Here is a 24,868-nt window from a genome sequence, read left to right on the forward strand (position 1 = left end):
TAGTGATTTTTTTTCCACTAAATTCTCTTTTTCTAATAAATACAATTATGAACTATAAATGATAATGCTAAAAATTAAAAATGCAAGAAGTTTCCCCTTGATATATGTACACAATTATATCTCTATTATTCATTGTCTGTGCTGTTTTGATACTATTGCAGTTTGCACGTTTCGGAATTGACAGGCCATATGAGGGGTCATAAACCGTACACGAAAAGATAAACTATTGATATAAGTACTTAATTTGCATCTTTGAACCCCACCCCGGCTTGTTTTTTTAGGAGCATGGGGTGTCTAAAAATGGTCGATTACAGACAGCCGAGTACGCATTTTACTTTCCAGGCGTGTTATTGTTGATTGTTAAAGTCCTGAAAACGGATAGATGGAAACAAAAAAGTTTGATATATCTGGCTTTAGATTCAGGTTTTTTTTAATACAAATTAAGGCTACATTTAATATAATAATTCTATGAATTCACAATATAAAAAATGCAGAAAAAAAAAATGAATGAAGTGAAATATCTAAGTAAGAAGTCATTACTACAGAGATGGTGTGTTTGACACACAAAACTTAAAAGCTTAGTGATATTACCAATATTAAAATGAAAGTACATGTATATTTTAGTTGGGTATTTTTTCCATTTACTCATTTTCAATTATAATCAAGGCACATTTTATTTTTATTCATGAAAAATATTTATATATAGAAAAGAAGGACACATTGTTCACTTCCTTCCCCGTAATTCTTTATAAAAAATATTTATTTTGAAATGAAAAAAGCTAAGAAATCTTAATTCTATTAGTGTTCTCTAGGTTAGCCTGCCTTTTCATAAAATAGTGATTTTTTTTTAGTGTTCTATCGAACTTTCAAAAAAAAAAAAAACCTGATAACAGTTTAGACAAAAAAAAATTGTTGGAAAAATCTTACAGCAAGTGATTCTTAATAGCTATTAGATACATTTTTTCTTTTACAATACAACTTTTAAATCTTACGGGAAACTATTCCAAGCTTTCACTGTAACCTCGCTCTAACTTATCCCCATCCCTCCCCCCGCCCCCCCCCCCAAAAAAAACACCAAACAAACAAATTCGCAATACTATTGTCATTCTTATAGTCAGCACTCAATTGTTCACAAACAAATGTGTTTGAAGCTGCTAAAGACATGATTCAAACGCTCAGAAAGTCCTTTGTTCTATATTTTTGCTCTCAATTTTTATGCAAAATCTTTTACATTTTTATTTTATGGGTTATTGTTGAAGGTCGTGCGATGGCGTATGGTTGTTAACACATACTTCCTTTGGTTTCTTATGGAAATTTGTCCATTGACAACAAACATACCACATTATCTACTTTATATAAGTATTGTATAAATTACAACGTATTTTGGTGATCTTGCAAAATGATCGTAATCCCGAAAATCGTAAACATATTTTCTTACCTTAAAAGGGGGCAAGAAGGGTTCCATTAACAGGCCAATAAATAAGATTACAGTTAGTTTAAAAAAAAATATTTAAAAATAGGTGTATTTTTTCTCTCATAATAACAGTAAACAGATTCACAACAATGTCAATTTCAAGAAAGCAGACAACAGCTAATACGTTAATAACAGTACAGCATCAATGATCTTGAATATATGCCACTTTTAACTAAAATAAAAAAGCACAGAACCAGGACATAGGAGCACAGAACCAGGACCATTTTTCTTATCACCAGCACAGCGTCAGGACAATTCCGTTTAACGAACTTGCACGACTTTTGCTATATAATATTGTTGTAATATACTTTGCATGGTACTTATGACACATCAGAGAAAAATTAAGCAACAAAACAGTCGTTTTATTGCCGTTCTGATACAATGTAAACAAACCCACCAGCACAGAATCAGGACCCACCAGCACCCGTCAGGACCAAATCACCAGCACAGTACGTTCTCTCGCAGGACAACCATACCCACCGTGTGTACGTTCCGCATCTGACAGGAGTACCACGAAATGCTGTATTTAAGATTTTGCTATATACACGGGTCGTAATCACAGGGTTGAAACTACTTAATTCAATCATCGCCATCCTGATTGTAGTACTTTAATCAGTATGACTTTCTAAGATGGCAATACGAATAATAAAAATCTGGACTTAAAATAAGGCGTATAGGTACAGCATGTACAGTTTTCAATTTGTTAGACGTAAAACAGCGAATCAAAGATTCAATTTTATTCATAACTCATAAAGGACAAAACTGTTAATTAAAAAATACTCCTTTCCAGAGACTTTTGTTTTCCAAACAAAATCAATAATACCAATATTAAATTGACAAGTTCCAGGTCGACGGGTTCAAACAGAAAGATGTTAAAAGCAGAGAAAACTTCATCTTATAATCGGCATGACTTTATCAGATGACAATACCAATACTAAAATAAGGCTTACGCATAGTTATATTCTTTAATTCATTCACAGACCCGCGATATCACGGATGTGTTCTAGTAAATAAATATACATATTAAGTTGTGAATATGGTGAAACTAATCCTCAAAATAAGTTTACAATGCCCTGGTGTGGAATAAACTTGGGTTAAATTGATCATACTTCTTAATTTACTTATTTCAATCCGTTTTAAATATTGTATACTGCCTTAATGATCACATATATAATAATAACTGTTTAAATTTGTTTGCTGGGCATTAATTTACCGTAATTTACCAATTATGGATTCGGTAATTTCCGCTAAAAAACGAAGTTTACCGAATGATCTCATCATTCATAAATCTCATCATACATCAATCTCATCATACAACAAAAAAACGTATAATGTTGTGAACACTTAATATAATGTTGTGAGCACTTAATATAATGTTGTGAGCACTTAGTATAATGTTGTGAGCACTTAATATAATGTTGTGAGCACTTCATATAATGTTGTGAACACTGCATATAATGCTGTGAGCACTGCATATAATGCTGTGATCACTTCATATAATGTTGTGAGCACTACATATAATGCTGTGATCACTTCATATAATGCTGTGAACACTGCGTATAATGCTGATTATTAACATAAGGCAGTCGTGGCGTTCCATAGAAAACAATAAAAACATGTGGTATTGAAAAAAAAGATTTTTTAATAATAGATAATTTTCAAATGAAGCATGTTTAGTAAGATCTATTTTATTTTGCTATTTTGTTGAAGTCAAACGTGCAGATTTCTTAAAAATGAACCAAATTCAACTTGATATACTGACCACTAGACTAAAAAAAATGTTATATTCTGACCAATTTTGATTTGTTTGTGACTACTATGATTCATCACTACAATTTAGCAAGGATTTCTTTTAGAATTTGTTTGTACCAAATGTTTTAATTGGGAAAGTCAAACATAAAAATCGATTAATTGATCCTCCAAAATTGGTAAATGTACCAAAGAAAAAAGTAACCTTAATTTTGAATAGAATAGTACTACAGTCTTTAAATGTTACTTTTGTTGTAGTTTCAGGGAACTTAAGGATATGATTTCATCAGAGACAGATATTACCCATGCTAACCAGTTTGTATTATATTCAGACAATCATTTGAACAATATTTTATCAGAAACTGACTGTGTTTTTCCAAATATTTCCACTGACTACGAGAATCCCCTCATTATATTAGATGTATCCAATAAAGAGGAAATAGCCAGCATTAATTATGAACCTTGGGAACATGCAGTGTTTGGTATGTTTTTAGTTACTGTAAATTCAGAAATTATTGCATGCATTTATTTTTGGGATTTTGTCATTTTAGATTAAAATGAGATTTTTAAAATGTTTGTGATATTGAGAAAAAAACCCTGTTCAATTCATATAAAAAATTTCAAATGCGAGTTTAAATTATTGCATTTTTTTGCAATAATAAAATAATCTCAATGATTTATGAATTTACAGTACTCTGTATTCAAGATATATTTTTTGAATTGTTAGTAACAAGATATCCTATGGCAGATTATTTTTGGAAGTTTGATTGTTGTTATGGAATTTTGAGGGGAACCAATATATTACACACAACTTCTTACTATATGCATGTGCGATCATAGAAATCAATTTAGTTTTTAAGTTTGCTTATTAGAGGCTGAAATATGAAAATAGTTATATTGTCAACTCATTTCCATAATACTAAAAATGTGCTGCTTAAAATTATGTGTATCTGTCGTGTACAAGTTGCGATTTTGTACAGGTTATAACATGTACAAAAATGTTGTACATGTTATAACTTGTATAATGCAAAAATACAAGTTATAACATGTACAAAAGTACCTCATACATGTTATAACCTGTACAAAATATTGCTTAAAAATGGTTTTAACTTGTACAAAATCGAAAAATAAGATGATATTGACCTCAATAACTTTTTTATTATTCCTTCATGTTAGTGTGTTTTGTCCTTTTTTGATACAGTTAATGTCCAGGGGTGGGTATTACGAAGCATTCCTAAGACCTGTCATAAGATATATCTTAGGACATGTCTTATGATCCTTTTATGACTATCTATTGACATATCTTTATTTAATGAATTATAATTGTGAGTGTCCACTTTGAAGGCAATAGTAAAATACTTTCATTCTAATTGACACTAAAAGACGTAAGAGGATAGCCGAGATAGATGTGTCTACAATTGAAATTGGGAATTGAAATGGGGTATGTGTCTAAAAGACAACAACCCGCCCATGGACCAAACAACATCCAAAGGCCACAAATACATGCTTTCAAAGTAGAGGATATATTTTAAACATCAAAATGACATTCGCCTCATGCAATGATCCTAGAGTTTATAAAACAAGATTGAGTTATAAATTTACATAAGTCATGCTGAAGGCCAAAAATGTTGAAGAGTAGATCCAAAGATATTGATAATGAAGCGTGGTCCAATGAAAACTATTTCAGCTCTCTCTTGCTTTTACAGAGTAAGCATATAAGACATTGTTTTAGTCTTTGCATGCTATAAAATGAGAGGGAGGAGTATTACCCAAAATTATTAGGCATCGTTCTTAAATTTTTTGGAAGAATTTAGTTACTAGTATCTAATGTAATTGTCATTGAGTTGAGGAAATGCAAGCTTTAAGTAAATAGTTTCACACTTATTTAAGCCATGATGGACTGCATATAACGTACAATTACATGAAAACACATTTGCCAACATAAGTCATGAAACATATATTTCTGAAACTTTGTGATCATTGTCCTCTACAGAAAAAGACACGTTCTGGCCTATTTATTGTTGATCTTTATGCATTGGTGAATTTAAATGTATATTTTACCTCATTAAGATTTATTTTTAATTTTGTACAAGTTAAAACCATTTTTAAGCAATATTTTGTACAGGTTATAACATGTATGAGGTACTTTTGTACATGTTATAACTTGTTTTTTTGTATTATACAAGTTATAACATGTACAATATTTTTGTACATGTTATAACCTGTACAAAATCGCAACTTGTACACGACATATCCACAAATATGACACAGTCCAAAGTAAAATGAATATAGCATAGAACAGTAATATTTTAGAAAGTGTTTGATAATTTCAGATGAGCCTATGCCATGTTTTGAGCTAACAGAACGAACAGTGTATGATATAAACAGAGATTATCAAGTGGCCAAAATTTATTGTGCAAAAATGTTTTTAATGGAGAAGATAATAAAGAAACTGGAATTGTTTAAAAAGTTGTTGCAGCAAACTGTTGGTGTCGGCAGGTAACTCTTAACATTTTATTGTAGAATTAGTTTTTAATTTCACTGAAATCTGATAATTAAAAATATAATATGTATTCCTTGGATGAGTTAGATAATCGTTGAAAACTTTTATTTGTGACTATTTTTTCTGGAAATAGGTCTTTTAAAAAAAGATACTGTATTGTGTGTAGAGTATTTTACCTTGATCTTTTAACTTTTCTTCATTTTTGTCAAGCCTTTGACTTTAATCGAAAAAGCAGGACTAAGCGTTCCTACATTCTGTCGGCGGCGGCGCCGTCCACAAGTAGTGACTCTGTGGTTAAAGTTTTTGAAATTTTAATAACTTTCTCAAACTATCCTGGGTTTGCACTAAACTTGAACAGAAGCTTGTTTATGATCATAAGATAGTATCCAGAAGTAAATTTAAAAAAAAATAAATCTATTTTTCCCGTATTTTACTTTTAAATGGACTTATATTTTCTGTCAGGAAACAACAACCTACATGTACTCTGTGGTTAAATTTAAAAAAAAAATTAAACTTAATTTCTTATACTATTTTAAATTTGTACCAAACTTGGACAAAAGCTTGTTTATGATCAAAAGCTAGTATCTAGAAGGAAATTTTGTTAATATTTTGTACCTGTGTATCTGTATTTTACTTATAAACGGACTTAGTTTTTCTTCCAATTAACATTACATATAGTCTGCAGTTAAAGTTTTTAAAACATTTATTAGGTACATAAACTATCCTGGATTTTTACCAAACTTGGACAGAAGCTTCTTACAATCAAAAGATAGTATCAAGAGGAATATTTTTATTGATTTTTTTCCTCATTTTTGTTAAGCCTGCGATTTACAGCAAAAGTAGGCGAGGCCCTTACAAAGTTTTATATATGCACATAATTCCTCCCACCGATTGATTGAATAGGTTAAATACTCTGTCCCATGCTCTTGGCAAATATTTCTCAAAATACAGATAAAACTTCAGAAAATTTAAATACTTGAAGTTTCAAATTTTACTGTAACAGGTCTATTGTTTTACATGTACCAGATTATTCATTAAACAGTTAAGGGCATATGATACAGTTAAAAGGGAGATAATGAGCTATTTTTCTTGAAATCAAACTAGACAAATTGATTATTAGCTTCAAAATGAGTTATTTGATCCCTATTTTATTTTAAAGACAATTGGCTTGATTTTTTTATGATGGAATTTTTTGAAATTAGATATCTAAAATAAACCTACAAAATGCATTTTTTTAAAATCTAAATTTATGTTGATAAACATATTTATTTTCAAAGAATTATTGCATAAATCTAAGGCATACATGTATATAAAATATTCCAATTGATTTTTGTCGAGCCTGCAACTTTTGTTGCAGAAAGCTCGACATAGGGATAGTGATCCGGCGGCGGCGGCGGCGGCGGCGGTGTTAGCTAACTTCTTAAAAGCTTTATATTTTAGAAGGTGGAAGACCTGGATGCTTCATACTTTGTATATAGATGCCTCATGTTACGAAGTTTCCGTCAGTCACATGTCCAATGTCCTTGACCTCATTTTCATGGTTCAGTGACCACTTGAAAAAAAAGTTCAGATTTTTTGTTATGTTGAATTCTCTCTTATTATAAGTAATAGGATAACAATATTTGATATGTGCGTACCTTGAAAGGTCCTCATGTCTGTCAGACAGTTTTCACTTGACCTCGACCTCATTTCATGGATCAGTGAACAAGGTTAAGTTTTGGTGGTCAAGTCCATATCTCAGATACTATAAGGAATAGGGCTAGTATATTCGGTGTATGGAAGGACTGTAAGGTGTACATGTCCAACTGGCAGGTGTCATCTGACCTTGACCTCATTTTCATGGTTCAGTGGTTATAGTTAAATTTTTGTGTTTTGGTCTGTTTTTCTCATACTATATGCAATAGGTCTACTATATTTGTTGTATGGAATGATTGTAAGGTGTACATATCTAGCGGGCAGATGTCATGTGACCTTGACCTCATTTTCATGGTTCAGTGGTCAAAGTTAAGTTTTTGAGTTTTGGTCTTTTTATCTAATACTATATGCCATAGGTCATCTATATTTGGTGTATGGAAATATTTTATGATCTTTATGTCAGTCACGCAGGTTTTATTTGACTGTGACCTCATTTTCACGGTTCATTGCACAGTGTTAAGTTTTTGTGTTTTGGTCTATTTTTCTTAAACTATAAGTAATAGGTCAACTATATATGATGTATAGAAGCATTGTTAGCTGTACATGTCTGCCTGGCATGGTTCATCTGACCTTGACCTCATTTTCAAGGTTCATTGGTCTTTGTTTAGTTACAAAAAATGTATCTTGGTTAATGTTAAGTTTATGTGACAGTTGTATTAAAGCTTAGCTTTATACTTAGGACTATCAACATAATATCAATGATGAGTATAGAAGGCAAGACATTTCAGCGTGTGCACTCTTGTTAAAAAATCCTTTTGTGCTTATCTTTTAAAACAAAGAGGTTAGGTATGTCTATGCAATGAATAGATTTATCTGAGAATAGTCTGGTGAAAAATAGTTTGTATGCAATTAAAAAAATTTAACTGAGATCAAAAATATATTGTATGCCCTTAAGATTAAGTTGCTTGTGTTGATATTTGTTTTGCATACCTGAGTAAAAGCTAAACTTTCAATAATTATTTTATTTATGAAGAAAGCATAATGACCAGAAGTTGGATGTCTTCTCAAGAGAGTTAAGTTTCCTACAACAAAGACTAAGTGACATCAGTAGCTTAACAGAACATTCCAAGAAAGAGAAATTTACTGCTATAACTAAAGAAGGGGATGAAGCCGAAGATGATACAATGATGGTATGTAAAAACAGAAATGCACTGATAGTAAAGAAAGCATTGACTGCTGTGTTAAATTTTGATTACAAATTCATATATGTATTTTAAATCATTTATTTTCAAATTTGAAAATACATATCGTGTGTTCAAGCTTTGCTTACACGGATCTGACAACACTCCATTCTACTTTCTGTGTTCATGTTTATTAAATCAGTCAATCAAATTCCTACCTAGTAAATTTTGAAGGTGTATATCATCATGACAAATCAAGAAGCCTTAAAATAGAAAGTAGAACAGAGTATTTTCAGATCCTTGTAAGCAAAGTGTAGACAAAAGATCTGCATTTTAATCAGATTGCTAATTTGATCAAGTCTGTACAGATTGACACAATAGCTTTTTTATAATCTGATAGCTGTAAAATTGAAATGCCATATGATTCAGTTGAAGTAATTTCACAAATATGCCAATTTTGCCAAAAATTGAAAAAATGTAATAATAATTGTAAAAATTTGTACTTACGTTTTTATATGTAACAACAACAACAACAGCAACAACAATACTTTATTTTAAGAGGGTTACACAGTTAGCTATATAACTAATCTTCCCTGAGGCCCTCGACATGAGAAATCAAACAAAATGCAAACATATACATTGCATACATTAGTATAAAAAGTCAAGTATGATAATAATGTTCAATACAACTTGATAAAATGTGATGAAAAAAATAAACATGATGACATGATCAGTTTTTATACGACCGCAAAAATTTTAATTTTTTCGTCGTATATTGCTATCACGTTGGCATCGTCGTCGTCGTCGTCCGAATACTTTTAGTTTTCACACTCTAACTTTAGTAAAAGTGAATAGAAATCAATGAAATTTTAACACAAGGTTTATGACCACAAAAGGAAGGTTGGGATTGATTTTGGGAGTTTTGGTCCCAACATTTTAGGAATTAGGGGCCAAAAAGGGCCCAAATAAGCATTTTCTTGGTTTTCGCACTATAACTTTAGTTTAAGTGAATAGAAATCTATGGAATTTTGACACAAGGTTTATGACCACAAAAGGAAGGTTGGGATTGATTTTGTGAGTTATGGTTCCTACAGTTTAGGAATTAGGGGCCAAAAAGGGCCTAAATAAGCATTATTCTTGGTTTTCGCACAATAACTTTAGTATAAGTAACTAGAAATCTATGAAATTTAAACACAAGGTTTATGACCATAAAAGGAAGGTTGGGTTTGATTTTGGGAGTTTTGGTCCCAACAGTTTAGGAATAAGGGGCCCCAAAGGGTCCAAAATTGAACTTTGTTTTATTTCATCAAAAATTGAATAATTGGGGTTCTTTGATATGCCGAATCTAACTGTGTATGTAGATTCTTAATTTTTGGTCCCCTTTTCAAATTGGTCTTCATTAAGGTTCAAAGGGTCCAAAATTAAACTTAGTTTGATTTTAACAAAAATTGAATCCTAGGGGTTCTTTGATATGCTGAATCTAAAAATGTACTCAGATTTTTTATTATTGGCCCAGTTTTCAAGTTGGTCCAAATCGGGGTCCAAAATTAAACTTTGTTTGATTTCATCAAAAATTGAATAATTGGGGTTCTTTGATATGCCAAATCTAACTGTGTAAGTAGATTCTTAATTTTTGGTCCCATTTTCAAATTGGTCTACATTAAAGTCCAAAGGGTCCAAAATTAAACTAAGTTTGATTTTAACAAAAATTGAATTCTTGGGCTTTTTTGATATGCTGAATCTAAACATGTACTTAGATTTTTGATTATGGGCCCAGTTTTCAAGTTGGTTCAAATCAGGATCCAAAATTATTATATTAAGTATTGTGCAATAGCAAGAAATTTTCAATTGCACAGTATTCAGCAATAGCAAGAAATCTTCAATTGCACAGTATTGTGCAATAGCAAGAAATTTTCAATTGCACAGTATTGCGCAATAGCAAGAAATCTCCAATTGCACAGTATTGTGCAATAGCAAATATTTTCAATTACTCAGTATTGCGCAATAGCAAGAAATATCTAATTGCAATTTCAATTGGAGTTATCTTTCTTTGTCCAGAATAGTAGTTGAATCAACTTAAATCTTTCTTTTATACAATATATATAATTAATATTTCAATTGGAGTTATCTTTCTTTGTCCAGAATAGTAGTTGAATCAACTTAAATCATTGTTTTATACAATATTCAATGTATATTCACTTTTTCTACCAACTGATAAATTAAAACAATCTTTACCATTCAGTGATAACAAGCACTTTATTTTACATTTTAATATTTTATGATGTATTTAAATGAGTAGTTATTGTTGCAAACTCCATTAGAAATTTGAATTGAGATCAGTTTTGGAAAAAGGGAAAGGGGGATGTGAAAACAAATGGGGGTGGGGGGTTAAATTTTTCTCATTTCAGATTTCATAAATAAAAAGAAAATTTCTTCAAACATTTTTTTGAGAGAATTAATATTCAACAGCATAGTGAATTGCTCAAAGGCAAAAAAAATATTTTAAGTTCACTACACCACATTCATTCTGTGTCAGAAACCTATGCTGTGTCAACTATTTAATCACAATCCAAATTTAGAGCTGAATCCAGCTTGAATGTTGTGTCCATACTTGCCCCAATCGTTCAGGGTTCAACCTCTGCGGTCGTATAAAGCTGCGCCCTGCGGAGCATCTGGTTTTATATTATTGATACAGCTAGGTTGATTTCAATAAATGATCTGTTATTTTGTATTTGAAAGAATTAACATTTGTAATATTTCTTAACGGCATTGGCAAATTATTCCACAAGAATGGTCCAGAATACATAAAAGATTTTTTGAACAATTCTGTTTTTGGTTTAGGGAGTATGAGGTTTCCTTGAACATCATTTCTCAAGGGGTATGGATTTCTGTCTGAAACATAATGAAACTTGTTAGTAAGATATGATGGGGCATCACATTTAATGCACTTAAATGTCATCACTAACTTATGATATTTTATTCTCTGTTCAACTGTCATCCAGTTTAAGTGTTTGAATAAGGGTGTAGAAGGAGCGAATGGGTCTGTTTCTAGTATTAATCTAGCAGCCCTCTTTTGTAATTTTAATATCCTTTTTAACCCTCACTGCTACAACTACTCCACACTATACAACAATAATCAATTAGTGGCAAGATATAACCATTATAGAATAATTTTCTGCAGTCTAGATTTAGAAATTTTTTAATCTTTAATAGTAGATATAGTCTAGATGATATTTTTGAGCAGATCACATCAATTTGGTTTGTCCATGTGAGGGAGGGGTCAATTTTAATGCCTAAAAGACTTTCGCATGTGGAAGATTGTATCACTTGATTGTTAATAGTTAAACAACTCTCATTGTAATGTGGCATTGCTCTTTGTTTTGTTCCAATAATCATATATTTTGTTTTATTTTTATTGATGAACATATTGTTATCATTGCACCATTCCTCTACACCATGTAAATCTTCTTGTACCTTTGACTGTAGAGTTTGATAACAATTACCAGAAAGATGTAAAGTTGAATCATCGGCATATAAATCAGTGCAACAATTTTTCATATAAATAGGAATGTCGTTTATGTATAATATAAACAGAAGGGGGCCTGATATGGAGCCTTGGGGGACACCATACTTGATATAAAGTTTTTCAGAATGAGCATTACCAATTTGTACTTGTTGAGATCTTTCATTCAAATAAGTTTTAAAAAACGAAACAGCAGTATTATCAAATCCATAAATTTCAAGTTTTTTACAGAGAATATCATGATCTACTACATCAAAAGCTTTCTTAAAAAGGTTACTGATTTAGAAAGATTATGTATTGCTGGATTGTACATGTTCTATATTAAGATATAAATTTCTATTCTGAAATGTATATTTTACCAATATTTGCTTCCATTTATTAAAATAAATTTGTTTTGAATATTAGAAATAATAATATTTTTAGACAAAAGCCAGAGTACAAAAATGTGAGAAAGTATTGTTAGAAATATCTGGATTATATACAGAAGAGAAAAAACTATTTCCAGGACAGAAACCATGTGCAAACTGTCTACAAAATAACACAGACAGGTATGGATTATACATTCAATCCAGAAAAAAAAAGATTTGGTATGATTGCCAATGTGACACTTATAGACCAAAGTTCAAATGAAGCAATTATAGGCAATGAAACAGCTTTCAACAATGAGGAAATCCAATACCATAAAGCCAGCTTTAAATTTAGTATGTTTTTTTTAAAGAAAATATGAACTATTTTTTTAAAATAATAGCCAAAATTGACAACAACACTTCGAATGGTCTGCAATTTTATTTGCTATGGTCTACATGTTTCGCCTGCAAGGCAGGCTTCATCAGGACAATTTTTATACAGAAATTAATCCCTGAAGTACTCAAAGTGGTGAAATTTGACGTCGTCATGGTGAGAGAAACAATGAAAAGTGAAAGTAGCAATACAGAGTTATAAATAGATATAAAGATAAATATAGAAAATTGAGAAAATTAAAGTTTGTTTACAATGTAACTTGAGTTCGTTTTACTATTATATGATACATGAAATTGTTCTAAAGGCTTGGTATCTAATTGGACGAACTTCCCATGGTTCCTACCACTTCGCAAGGCTTCTCTTCCAACCTGGCCATTGTTGGAGGTTACTATACTTCCTAGCGCGTCGGCAACAATAGGAAGATTATGGTCGCCGCTATGGAAAATAAAATTGTCAAAATTTGCTCCCTTGTTGTAAATTATTTGGTGACTCTATATAATTGTTGGATCGTCTGCAGTAGTTGGTCTGTTTAATGGCATGGTTATGAATTCCTGGCAAGTTCCTTTAAGATCGGCGCCCGTGGTACATTTCTTCTACTATCATTTATATCTGCTATCATTTATAGATGTTAAGGTGGTATCGGACATCTTGTTCATCTTGGTTCAGTTGTTATTTCGTCGCAAGTATGTTATATTCCTTGGTCCATGTATATGCTGGTGGCCTGTAGATTGGCGCGTGTAGCAAGGCGGTTCCTTTCGGATGCAGGGGTTCACAAAAATTAAAAAAAAAAAAAATGGAGTTTAATTTGTTATTAATTTTTGTGAACCCCTGCATCCGAAAGGAACCGCCTTGCTACACGCGCCGATCTACAGGCCACCAGCATATACATGGACCAAGGAATATAACATACTTGCGACGAAATAACAACTGAACCAAGATGAACAAGATGTCCGATACCACCTTAACATCTATAAATGATAGCAGATATAAATGATAGTAGAAGAAATGTACCACGGGCGCCGATCTTAAAGGAACTTGCCAGGAATTCATAACCATGCCATTAAACAGACCAACTACTGCAGACGATCCAACAATTATATAGAGTCACCAAATAATTTACAACAAGGGAGCAAATTTTGACAATTTTATTTTCCATAGCGGCGACCATAATCTTCCTATTGTTGCCGACGCGCTAGGAAGTATAGTAACCTCCAACAATGGCCAGGTTGGAAGAGAAGCCTTGCGAAGTGGTAGGAACCATGGGAAGTTCGTCCAATTAGATACCAAGCCTTTAGAACAATTTCATGTATCATATAATAGTAAAACGAACTCAAGTTACATTGTAAACAAACTTTAATTTTCTCAATTTTCTATATTTATCTTTATATCTATTTATAACTCTGTATTGCTACTTTCACTTTTCATTGTTTCTCTCACCATGACGACGTCAAATTTCACCACTTTGAGTACTTCAGGGATTAATTTCTGTATAAAAATTGTCCTGATGAAGCCTGCCTTGCAGGCGAAACATGTAGACCATAGCAAATAAAATTGCAGACCATTCGAAGTGTTGTTGTCAATTTTGGCTATTATTTTAATGTTGCATTTATTTGCATGATTTGACAACCCTGCATACCAAGGTATCCACTTCAGGGACTCTAACGAAATGATTCACACAGGCGTTGGTTCACCAGATGGAGTTTATTTTTTTAAAAGAATAGACAATATGGAAAAGAAATTTAAAAACTTTCGTAATTTGAATGTGAAAGTATAAAAGAGATGCAGGAGCTACTAAAGAGATATTTAATCTCACAAGCTGAAAAAAAGTGGCAATGGCATGACAAAAAAATGTAAAACAACAAAAAAAGAGACATCAGTCTACAAAACCCAACATTGAAAACTAAAGACTGAGCACCAAATTTTTTAAGTAATCCTTGAAGATCTGTATGTTGTTAATGAGTACAAAGTAAATATAACTAATGCCTAACCCCAATACTTTATGTGGCTTCAAATAGATATTTGAAATGACTTTAACTATTGGAAATAATTTTATCTTTAAATATCTACACTTTTGATAATCTGAATCTGGAATGGAAATAATTTTCAGCCAATATATGCAATATTAGGAGTAGAACATGTAAAACGTCTATATATAAACCATGTATGTAGCTCCATAAGCGCCTCTTAAATCCTCCTCTGATGTTTAATTCATTTTGGCCATTAATGAAAAGCCAGTACAGTAAAAAAACATATAGCCTTAAGCTATAAAGCAAAAGAATATTTCTCTTAAAATAATGTTCAGCTGTTTCAATTTCCAAATGTCTTTTCACAATGACAGAAGGGAATTTACTAGCATTTTTTTTTATAGTGAGAGAAAAGTAAGGAGACATATTGTACAATCGGAAGAATTACTGAAGAAATTTGCTGAGAGACGAAGTCAACGTATGACTGTACATATAGAATATATGCACAATTTTGACAGGTTAGTTTGTTAGAATTTCTAATCCAATTTTTCATATTTTTACTGTTAAAGCTTGCCTTTATTACTATTTCTTAAGTAACATTTAATGTTATAATCTGTAACTTGTGGTTTTACACTTGACTCATTACTAAGCAAAAGATTTTTTCTTTTTTTCTTTTATATTTAAACCAGGAACTTGTTTAAGAACTGAGCAGATCATGTAAAAATCAGACAAATTGATGTTTTGAATCTTTTGATGTTTAAACAAAATTGAGATGATTTTAAAACATTTTAGTTTTAATAAAAAATATTTATAACTTTTGTAGAAAAAATATTCTTGAACATTCCAAAGAAATACAAAAGATGATGACAATCAGTAAAACAGAATTGGAGAAAGAACATTCAGATTTTATTGTATGGAACAGGTAATGCTGTAATTATATAGCTTAACACTTAGGATGTGAAAACAAGAGTATGATGTTAAAGGGAGATAATTAAACTAATTTCAATTACATTGTAATACATGTAATACTTTATTCCAAAAGCAAGTACAGCTTATAGGATATATAGATATACATTTTTTGACAAATTAATTATACATGCACCATATCACATATACAGACATAAAATAATAAAATATTAACTACATTTAAATACATTAAATAGCTCTTATACAATACAATTTTAAGTATAACACAGATTATGAAATTCACAAAATTATTAAAAGTTAGCAGCATGGTTTTCAGCTAATTTTAAGTCTTTACCCAGATTGTTTATTGAACAGAGAACAATTATATCAATTTATAAGTAGAGAGGTGTCTCCAATAATATTGTTTGATATATCTTCCCTAATGTCAGCATAATTATTACATTCCAATAAAGAATGAAATTTGTCTTCAATGGAACTTGTATCACAATAAATACATAATCTATCTTTCCTGTCAATATTATAATATCTTCCAGTCTCTATATTCAAATTATGTGCATAAATACAGTATTTACAAATATAAGGTTTATATAAATGATTCACTTGTTTGTTTAAGTAAAATTGTAAAGCATGTGTAAAAAAAATATATTTATATAATTGACATTTATTTGAGACTTTAAAGAAAGCATTTGCTTCGCTTGTAAATGTATCAACTATTCTTTCTTTTCGTTGTCTTAGTAAAAAATCTACATTTTCTACCTTTTGACATATCCAAAGAAAGTCAAAGCCATATTAACCCAAAATATCTTCAATCTTACAGAACTAGTTCTGCTTATCATTTGGTTTTCTATTACAGCTAATAAACATTTTGTCATAACAATTTTCAATATGCAATTATCAGTACATAATAATTTTATCCAATATTTTATCATTCTATAGTCTCTTGTAAACACAATTTCTCCTAAAAAGCCAGACAGATAATGGTGAAACGTTTAACAGTTGTAGAAACCATCTGACTTAGGATGTGCACAATGGAATATTAATATCCTGTTTTTCTTGAAGACTAAAATAGTATTTGGTTCATTTCCCTTTTTTTTGTAAATTTTTATAGACTAAGTCATTTAATTTAAGTTTTGATATGCAAATATAGGCGTGAGTATTTTTATGAGTTCACTCACAGTTTTAGTTTTTTATTTATTCACTGGTGTCAGCGTGATGATCGTAACCGCAATTATGATCATCCAAATATGGCGGACAGAAATTTATGGAAATATTAGAAGCCCGATTTCTCTATTTCAACAGCTTATTTTCAAATTTGTTTAATATGAAGAAAAATCTTAATAATCATTGCCATTGAATGTGTTTTTCCTAAATGATATAGAAACAACCAGAAGAAAGAAAATCGAGATTCAAAAAAACATGATGATGATCGTTACTTCGTCTACAGATGATTGTAACTTGGACATGTTTTTATGAAAAGATGATCGTTACTCAAAATTTCTTTAAATGAAATCCTATTTAGCAGTAACGATGTATGGTATTACTGAAAACAGTATGATTTGCATACTAAACAAAATGAATGTTTATGAACACCACTATTTGTCAAAAAGAAATGACATAAGGGGGAATTAGTAGGCTTATATGCAAATGTCCTCAATATTTTTTTAAATAAATAATTTAGCTAACATTCGAAATGAAGTAGGTTTATCATGTTTATATGAAGCAAATATAAATATCATCCTCGTGATACAGTTTAAGATACAGGCCAAAACTTTCACTGAATATTGAGAAATAACTATTAAGTGATGGTAGGCATGAAGTTACATTATTTTGAGGTGTTTCTATCCAAGTTTTGAATTTTCAATGAAAAAGGCAGGGCCGAATAGAGTGAAAAAATAAAAATGCAGGATTGATATTTAAACTTAAAAAAATGCAGAACAACATTTTTCATCCTAGCCCCTCCCACAATAAAAATCAAACAGTAGCTCCCTTTATTGATGGTTTCATTGGTGTATTTTTTTCTTCATTCAAAAGATATGTGAAAACTTCTAAATGCAATATTTTTTTTCAACATCTCCTTTAATATAATAATGCTATATCTGATAAAAAAAAAAAACCTTGTAAAGTCGGAATTCTCCCAAAATACCAGATTCTCAAAAAGTACTATTATTCCTACAAAGAAAGAAATATCTCCAATTTTACCAAAATGGCCATTGATATATACGAAATGTCCAATACCTTCTTTATGTAAAAATATATGTTGTCAAAATAAGGTTTTTAACCCCCAATGCTTTTTAATATTGTACTATAGATAAAAAAAAAACATGAAATCTCGCGAAATCATAACCATTTTTGAACTTACCAATAGGACGTTACCCTTCACTCGGTGATCGTTCCTCATTATTATCACAATATAAGCCGTAAGCTGATAATGTACTCTTTTTCCCATATCAGACAGCTTTATTTATCAGAAAATGCTCCGTTGGAACAGACAGTTACGATCATCTTAAATAAAAGTTACGATCATCGTTGATAAAAATGAATAAAAGTTTTGTAAAGTAAACAATGAAATAGTTTTCTTCTCAATTTGGCATTATGATACTAGACAAATAATATTGAGAGATAATTGAATTTTAGTTGTTTGAAAATATACAGGTATAAAAATATATATTTGTAGATATTTTAAACAAGGAAAGAAAAAGAGCACAGAATTGGATGTGTATATAAGTGAAGCTGGTTCTTCTATTGATGATCTTATACAGACATTTAAGGTCAGGACTCTTTCAGTGTGTTGATACAATATCTATTAACATAAAACATATTTATAGGTTCCATATGTAGAATTCCTTATGCTTTTTCATAACATTTTGCACAATAGTTTAAAATTAATTTATGACAAGGTATAATATTTCTTGCAAGACAAGAATATTAAGACAATATAAGTTCAATATTTGGTCTGCTAGAATATTTTCTTTATCTGTCTTTTCATTTTTGTGTCAGGAATTAAGTACACAAGAACCACCATTACCTGCCATAGGAGAAAAGACCCTGAAAAGAAAACAGTTTATCACAGATGTTAATTTGAGGTAAGGTTTGTTTTTAATTAGAGCTTTACTAAATAGATTTGCTAGTTAAGCTTTACAAAATTATCTAGTTCATACATTTTTTTTTTAATACTTTTCTCTTCTTTTTTTTTTTTTTTTTGAATGGAAAGGAGATTTACTAATAACTTGGTAAAAACTGATAAGAAATTTCTAATACAGAATAATTGCCTAAAATTTACATTTAGATTATGGAAAACAACAGTTTTATAACTTTTCAAAAGAATATTAATTCCCATACATAGCGGTAGATAAAGACACCTACTGGGATCTTTAAAAGCTTTTGTTTTTTTAGAGTTGAAGATATACAGAGGAATGTAATGGAATCAAAATTGATAGCAGTTCAGTCAAGGGAACAGTTAGATAGGTAAGTTTATACTCTGCATACACATGTGTCTTGAAATTAAAAAAAAAGTTCCAGATGGGGAAAAGAAAGGGGATTTTCATTACATGTCATTCTACTTAAAAGATGGCAGACCCCAATTCAACATTTTGAAACTTTGTCTTTCTTTAACTTCTTCATTGGGACATAGGGTGTTTGGTAGGTTATTTCCCTTTTTTGTGAAATAATGTTTGGTCAATGTCTTTTGATCCATGATCTTGTTAGTAACACTTTTCAATGCAGGTTTCTTGATATGTTAAAAAAATCAAAACAAGTATGTTAGATTAATAATCTGAAAAAAAAAATCCTTTGTTTCTATTTAGTCTACTTTCTATTTAAGTAAAACAACAATGTTCTTTTCAAAGATTTCACAATCTTCACTTACTTTTATAGCAGATGTGACATGGAATGTAACAAACTATTACTAGTTTATTCAGTGTTTATTCTTAGTATAATCCAGTTTCCACAAGCTTATAATTATATTAAACTTGATGCATATTTGGTGTTTATACTTTTTATACGACCGCAAAAATTTTAATTTTTTGGTCGTATATTGCTATCACGTTGGCGTCGTCGTCTGCGTCGTCGTCTGCGTCGTCGTCATCGTCCGAATACTTTTAGTTTTCGCACTCTAACTTTAGTAAAAGTGAATAGAAATCAATGAAATTTTAACACAAGGTTTATGACCACAAAAGGAAGGTTGGGATTGATTTTGGGAGTTTTGGTTTTAAAGTTTAGGAATTAAGGGCCAAAAAAGGGCCCAAATAAGCATTATTCTTGGTTTTTGCACCATAACTTTAATCTATGAAATTTAAACACAAGGATTATGACCATAAAAGGAAGGTTGGGTTTGATTTTGTGAGTTTTGGTTCTAAAGTTTAGGAATTAAGGGCCAAAAAAGGGCCCAAATAAGCATTATTCTTGGTTTTTGCACCATAACTTTAATCTATGAAATTTAAACACAAGGTTTATGACCATAAAAGGAAGGTTGGGTTTGATTTTGGGAGTTTTGGTCCTAACAGTTTAGGAATAAGGGGCCCAAAGGGTCCAAATTGAACTTTGTGTGATTTCATCAAAAATTGAATAATTGGGGTTTTTTGATATGCCGAATCTAACTGTGTATGTAGATTCTTAATTTTTGGTCCCGTTTTCAAATTGGTCTACATTAAGGTCCAAAGGGTCCAAAATTAAACTTAGTTTGATTTTAACAAAAATTAAATCCTTGGGGTTCTTTGATATGCTGAATCTAAAAATGTACTTAGATTTTTAATTATTGGCCTAGTTTTCAAGTTAGTCCAAATTGGGGTCCAAAATTAAACTTTGTTTGTTTTCATCAAAAATTGAATAATTGGGGTTCTTTGATATGCCAAATCTAACTTTGTATGTAGATTCTTAATTTTTGGTCCAGTTTTAAAATTGGTCTACATTAAGGTCCAAAGGGTCCAAAATTAAACTAAGTTTGATTTTAACAAAAATTAAATTCTTGGGCTTATTTGATATGCTTTATCTAAATATGTACTTTGATTTTTGATTATGGGCCCAGTTTTCAAGTTGGTCCAAATCAGGATTCCATATCAAGTATTGTGCAATAGCAAGAAATTTTCAATTGCACAGTATTGCACAATAGCAAGAAATATCTAATTGCACAATATTGTGCAATAGCAATTAATTTTCAATTGGAGTTATCTTTCTTTGTATAGAATAGTAGTTGATAATATATGTTGGAAATTTGCCAGACATGACTATGATGTCATTTTCTATTTTTATTTGCCAATAACTTTATGTAAATAACTTCATTGGAAATTTGCCAATATAAAATGTTGCTGATGAAGCTTTTTTTCCTTATCTTATCTAAAATGTTTTTAGATAATGTATGTTGGACATTTGCCAGACATGACTATGATGTCATTTTCTATTTTTATTTGCCAATAACTTTATGTAAATAACTTCATTGGAAATTTGCCAATATAAAATGTTGCTGATGAAGTTTTTTTTATTGTTTTATACAATAAACAATGTATATTCACTTTTACTACCAACAATCTTTACCATTCAGTGATAACAAACACTTTATTTTACATTTTAATATTTTATGATGTATTTAAAAGAGTAGTTATTGTTGCAAACTCCATTAGAAATTTGAATTAATATCAGTTTTGGAAAAAAGGGAAGCGAGGATGTGAAAAAAAGGGGGGGGGGGGTTTAAATTTTTCTCATTTCAGATTTCATAAATAAAAAGAAAATTTCTTCAAACATTTTTTTGAGAGGATTAATATTCAACAGCATAGTGAATTGCTCAAAGGCAAAAAAAAAACTTTTAAGTTCATTAGACCACATTCATTCTGTGTCAGAAACCTATGCTGTGTCAACTATTTAATTTTGAATTTAAAAAGTTTGAAGAAGAAATCTTTAATTGATTTGTAAAATCTTGACATTTGTTTTGTGTAAAAAAAAAACATGTAATGTCAAAAATTTGATCACAATCCAAAATTCAGAGCTGTATCATGCTTGAATGTTTTGTCCATACTTGCCCCAACTGTTCAGGGTTCGACCTCTGCGGTCGTATAAAGCTGCGCCCTGCGGAGCACCTGGTTACTACTATAGTTTTGCATACAATTTTTTAAGAATTTTGTAATAATAAAAGTACTTTGTCTTTCTCTTTCAGTTTGTCCTCCTTAATGAGTGATTTCCCATCCCTTGAGGATGTTGACTATACGTCATTGTCCAACAAGTCTGATACTCCATTGACTAATGGAGTAGATACATCCCTTGAGAAGGACATGTCAATTTTAGAGGACTTGGTTGATTGCAAAAGATGAAAATACAATGTAGCTGTTGCTGATGTGACTGCAAAGCACATTATTCCTGTGATATGAATAGAGAGAACACATGATGTAATTGGTTAAAAGTAATTCTATGCATATTTCTGATGTCGTTTGATTGGAAAATTGGTGTTTTAAAGAAGTGTTATAAATTGGTACAAAAATACCCCAAAATTTATCTATCATTGCTAACATATATAGTATTCATTAGAACCAGATTGAATTTTGTTATATATTGATATATTTAAAACATTTTCATATCAGAAATGTCTGAATGATAAATCTATATTATTAACCTGCTCTTAATCTAAACTTGAACATGCCTGTTTTTATACGACCGCAAAAATTTTAATTTTTTGTCGTATATTGCTATCACGTTGGCGTCGTCGTCTGCGTCGTCGTCCTCGTCGTCCGAATACTTTTAGTTTTCGCACTCTAACTTTAGTAAAAGTGAATAGAAATCTATGAAATTTTAACACAAGGTTTATGACCACAAAAGGAAGGTTGGGATTGATTTTGGGAGTTTTGATCCCAACATTTTAGGAATTAGGGGCCAAAAAGGGCCCAAATAAGCATTTTCTTGGTTTTCGCACAATAACTTAAGTTTAAGTAAATAGAAATCTATGAAATTTTGACACAAGGTTTATGACCACAAAAGGAAGGTTGGGATTGATTTTGGGAGTTAACAGTTTAGGAATTAGGGGCCAAAAAATGGCCCAAATAAGCATTATTCTTGGTTTTCACACAATAACTTTAGTTTAAGTAAATAGAAATCAACGAAATTTAAACACAAGTTTTATGACCACAAAAGGAAGGTTGGTATTGATTTTGGGAGTTGAGGTCTGAACAGTTTAGGAATTAGGGTCCAAAAAGGGGCCCAAGTAAGCATTATTCTTGGTTTTCGCACCATAACTTTAGTATAAGTAAATAGAAATCTATGAAATGTAAACACAAGGTTTATGACCATAAATGGAAGGTTGGGTTTGATTTTGGGAGTTTTGGTCCCAACAGTTTAGGAGTAAGGGGCCCAAAGGGTCCCAAATTAAACTTTGTTTGACTTCATCAAAAATTGAATAATTGGGGTTCTTTGATATGCCGAATCTAACTGTGTATGTAGATTCTTAATTTTTGGTCCCGTTTTCAAATTGGTCTACATTAAGGTCCAAAGGGTCCAAAATTAAACTTAGTTTGATTTTGACAAAAATTGAATCCTCGGGGTTTTTTGATATGCTGAATCTAAAAATGTACTTAGATTTTTGATTATTGGCCCAGTTTTCAAGTTGGTCCAAATCGGGGTCCAAAATTAAACTTTGTTTGATTTCATCAAAAATTGAATAAATGGGGTTCTTTGATATGCCAAATCTAACTGTGTATGTAGATTCTTAATTTTTGGTCCCGTTTTCAAATTGGTCTACATTAAAGTCCAAAGGGTCCAAAATTAAACTAAGTTTGATTTTAACAAAAATTGAATTCTTGAGCTTTTTTGATATGCTGAATCTAAACATGTACTTAGATTTTTGATTATGGGCCCAGGTTTCAAGTTGGTTCAAATCAGGATCCAAAATTATTATATTAAGTATTGTGCAATAGCAAGAATTTTTCAATTGCACAGTATTCAGCAATAGCAAGAAATCTTCAATTGCACAGTATTGTGCAATAGCAAGAAATTTTCAATTGCACAGTATTGCACAATAGCAAGAAATCTTAATTGCACAGTATTGTGCAATAGCAAATATTTTCTATTGCGCAATAAGAGAATTCATTCTGTGTCAGAAACCTATGCTGTGTCAACTATTTAATCACAATCCAAATTTAGAGCTGAATCCAGCTTGAATGTTGTGTCCATACTTGCCCCAACCATTCAGGGTTCAACCTCTGCGGTCATATAAAGCTGCGCCCTACGGAGCATCTGGTTTTATAGTCTATAGAACAATAATGTCATCAGTGCCTTCCATACTTAATCATATCAATCATGTAATTATTGCATTTGTTTAATTAATATCCATATGCATACTAAATATAAAGTGAAATCCAACATCCATATTAATCCCAGGCTACAAAATGATTCAAATATTTTAGTTTATACTAATTAAAAACAGTATTTTCAAATAATCATACATCTTTAAATTGAATAACATAAGGTTTATACACACGTTTTTTGTAACAAGCTGTTTAAGCTTTGCAAAACTATCTTAGATATATTGAAGATATCTTGTAGTCTTTGAGTTTCTAACTCATTAAAGAATGTAGAATGGATAAAGATTCAGGTAGATTCTCTAAAAAGGAAAAGATAAAAGGATGAGACTCCTTGAATCTTCTAGTCACTGGAATTCCTGCTGTTTTTATTTCGATAAATTATATACACATTATTTTATTTAGGGTTGTTAATTGAGTGTTACTTTAGGTTACTAATTTAAATCTTGAAGATTTTTTTATGATTTTAATGTTACAGTGCTCCTTTGGTTTATTGCCTGCTCCAAACAGCCAAACTCCTATATCCCCACAAAATTGCTCAGTCCTGTTTTTTCTTATATTAAAATTCCATTGTTAAAAAAAAACATATTAACATATTGCCAATAATTGGATGATGTTATAAACTAATGGGACATAAACAGTGAAGTTTTCCTCTCTTTCAAACCAAATCACTTGGTGCTTTACAGTTAATAACTTTTTACTGTTTTTAAAACAATGAATATTAATACTTGGGCATCAAAATGTCTACATCAGAAATAAAAATCCATTATTAGTAAACAGATTAATGACAATTGGTACGATAACTGATTATGTTGCCGACAAAATAACTTTTGGCATAGTTCAGTCAAGTGCATGCATGGATAAAAGTTGTTTGCACAAAAGAAGTATATTTTTC

General features: G+C 30.7%; 1 protein-coding gene across 1 annotated transcript in view; it reads left to right on the forward strand.

Moving 5' to 3' along the window:
- The window catches only part of LOC143048506 (serine/threonine-protein kinase TBK1-like), a 38,019-nt gene extending 15,877 nt beyond the window's left edge, over positions 1–22,142 (forward strand). The window contains exons 9-18 of the mRNA XM_076222199.1: positions 3,482–3,705; positions 5,557–5,722; positions 8,395–8,551; positions 12,489–12,613; positions 15,175–15,288; positions 15,594–15,692; positions 18,372–18,465; positions 18,695–18,780; positions 19,091–19,162; positions 21,843–22,142. Of these exons, the coding sequence (XP_076078314.1) occupies positions 3,482–3,705; positions 5,557–5,722; positions 8,395–8,551; positions 12,489–12,613; positions 15,175–15,288; positions 15,594–15,692; positions 18,372–18,465; positions 18,695–18,780; positions 19,091–19,162; positions 21,843–21,996 (1,291 nt within the window). The 3' untranslated portion in view covers positions 21,997–22,142. The remainder of the gene's footprint in view (positions 1–3,481; positions 3,706–5,556; positions 5,723–8,394; positions 8,552–12,488; positions 12,614–15,174; positions 15,289–15,593; positions 15,693–18,371; positions 18,466–18,694; positions 18,781–19,090; positions 19,163–21,842) is intronic.
- Positions 22,143–24,868: the final 2,726 nt, after the last annotated feature.

The sequence above is a fragment of the Mytilus galloprovincialis genome, chromosome 1 (genome assembly GCF_965363235.1).
Source record: "Mytilus galloprovincialis chromosome 1, xbMytGall1.hap1.1, whole genome shotgun sequence".
NCBI lineage: Eukaryota > Metazoa > Mollusca > Bivalvia > Mytilida > Mytilidae > Mytilus > Mytilus galloprovincialis.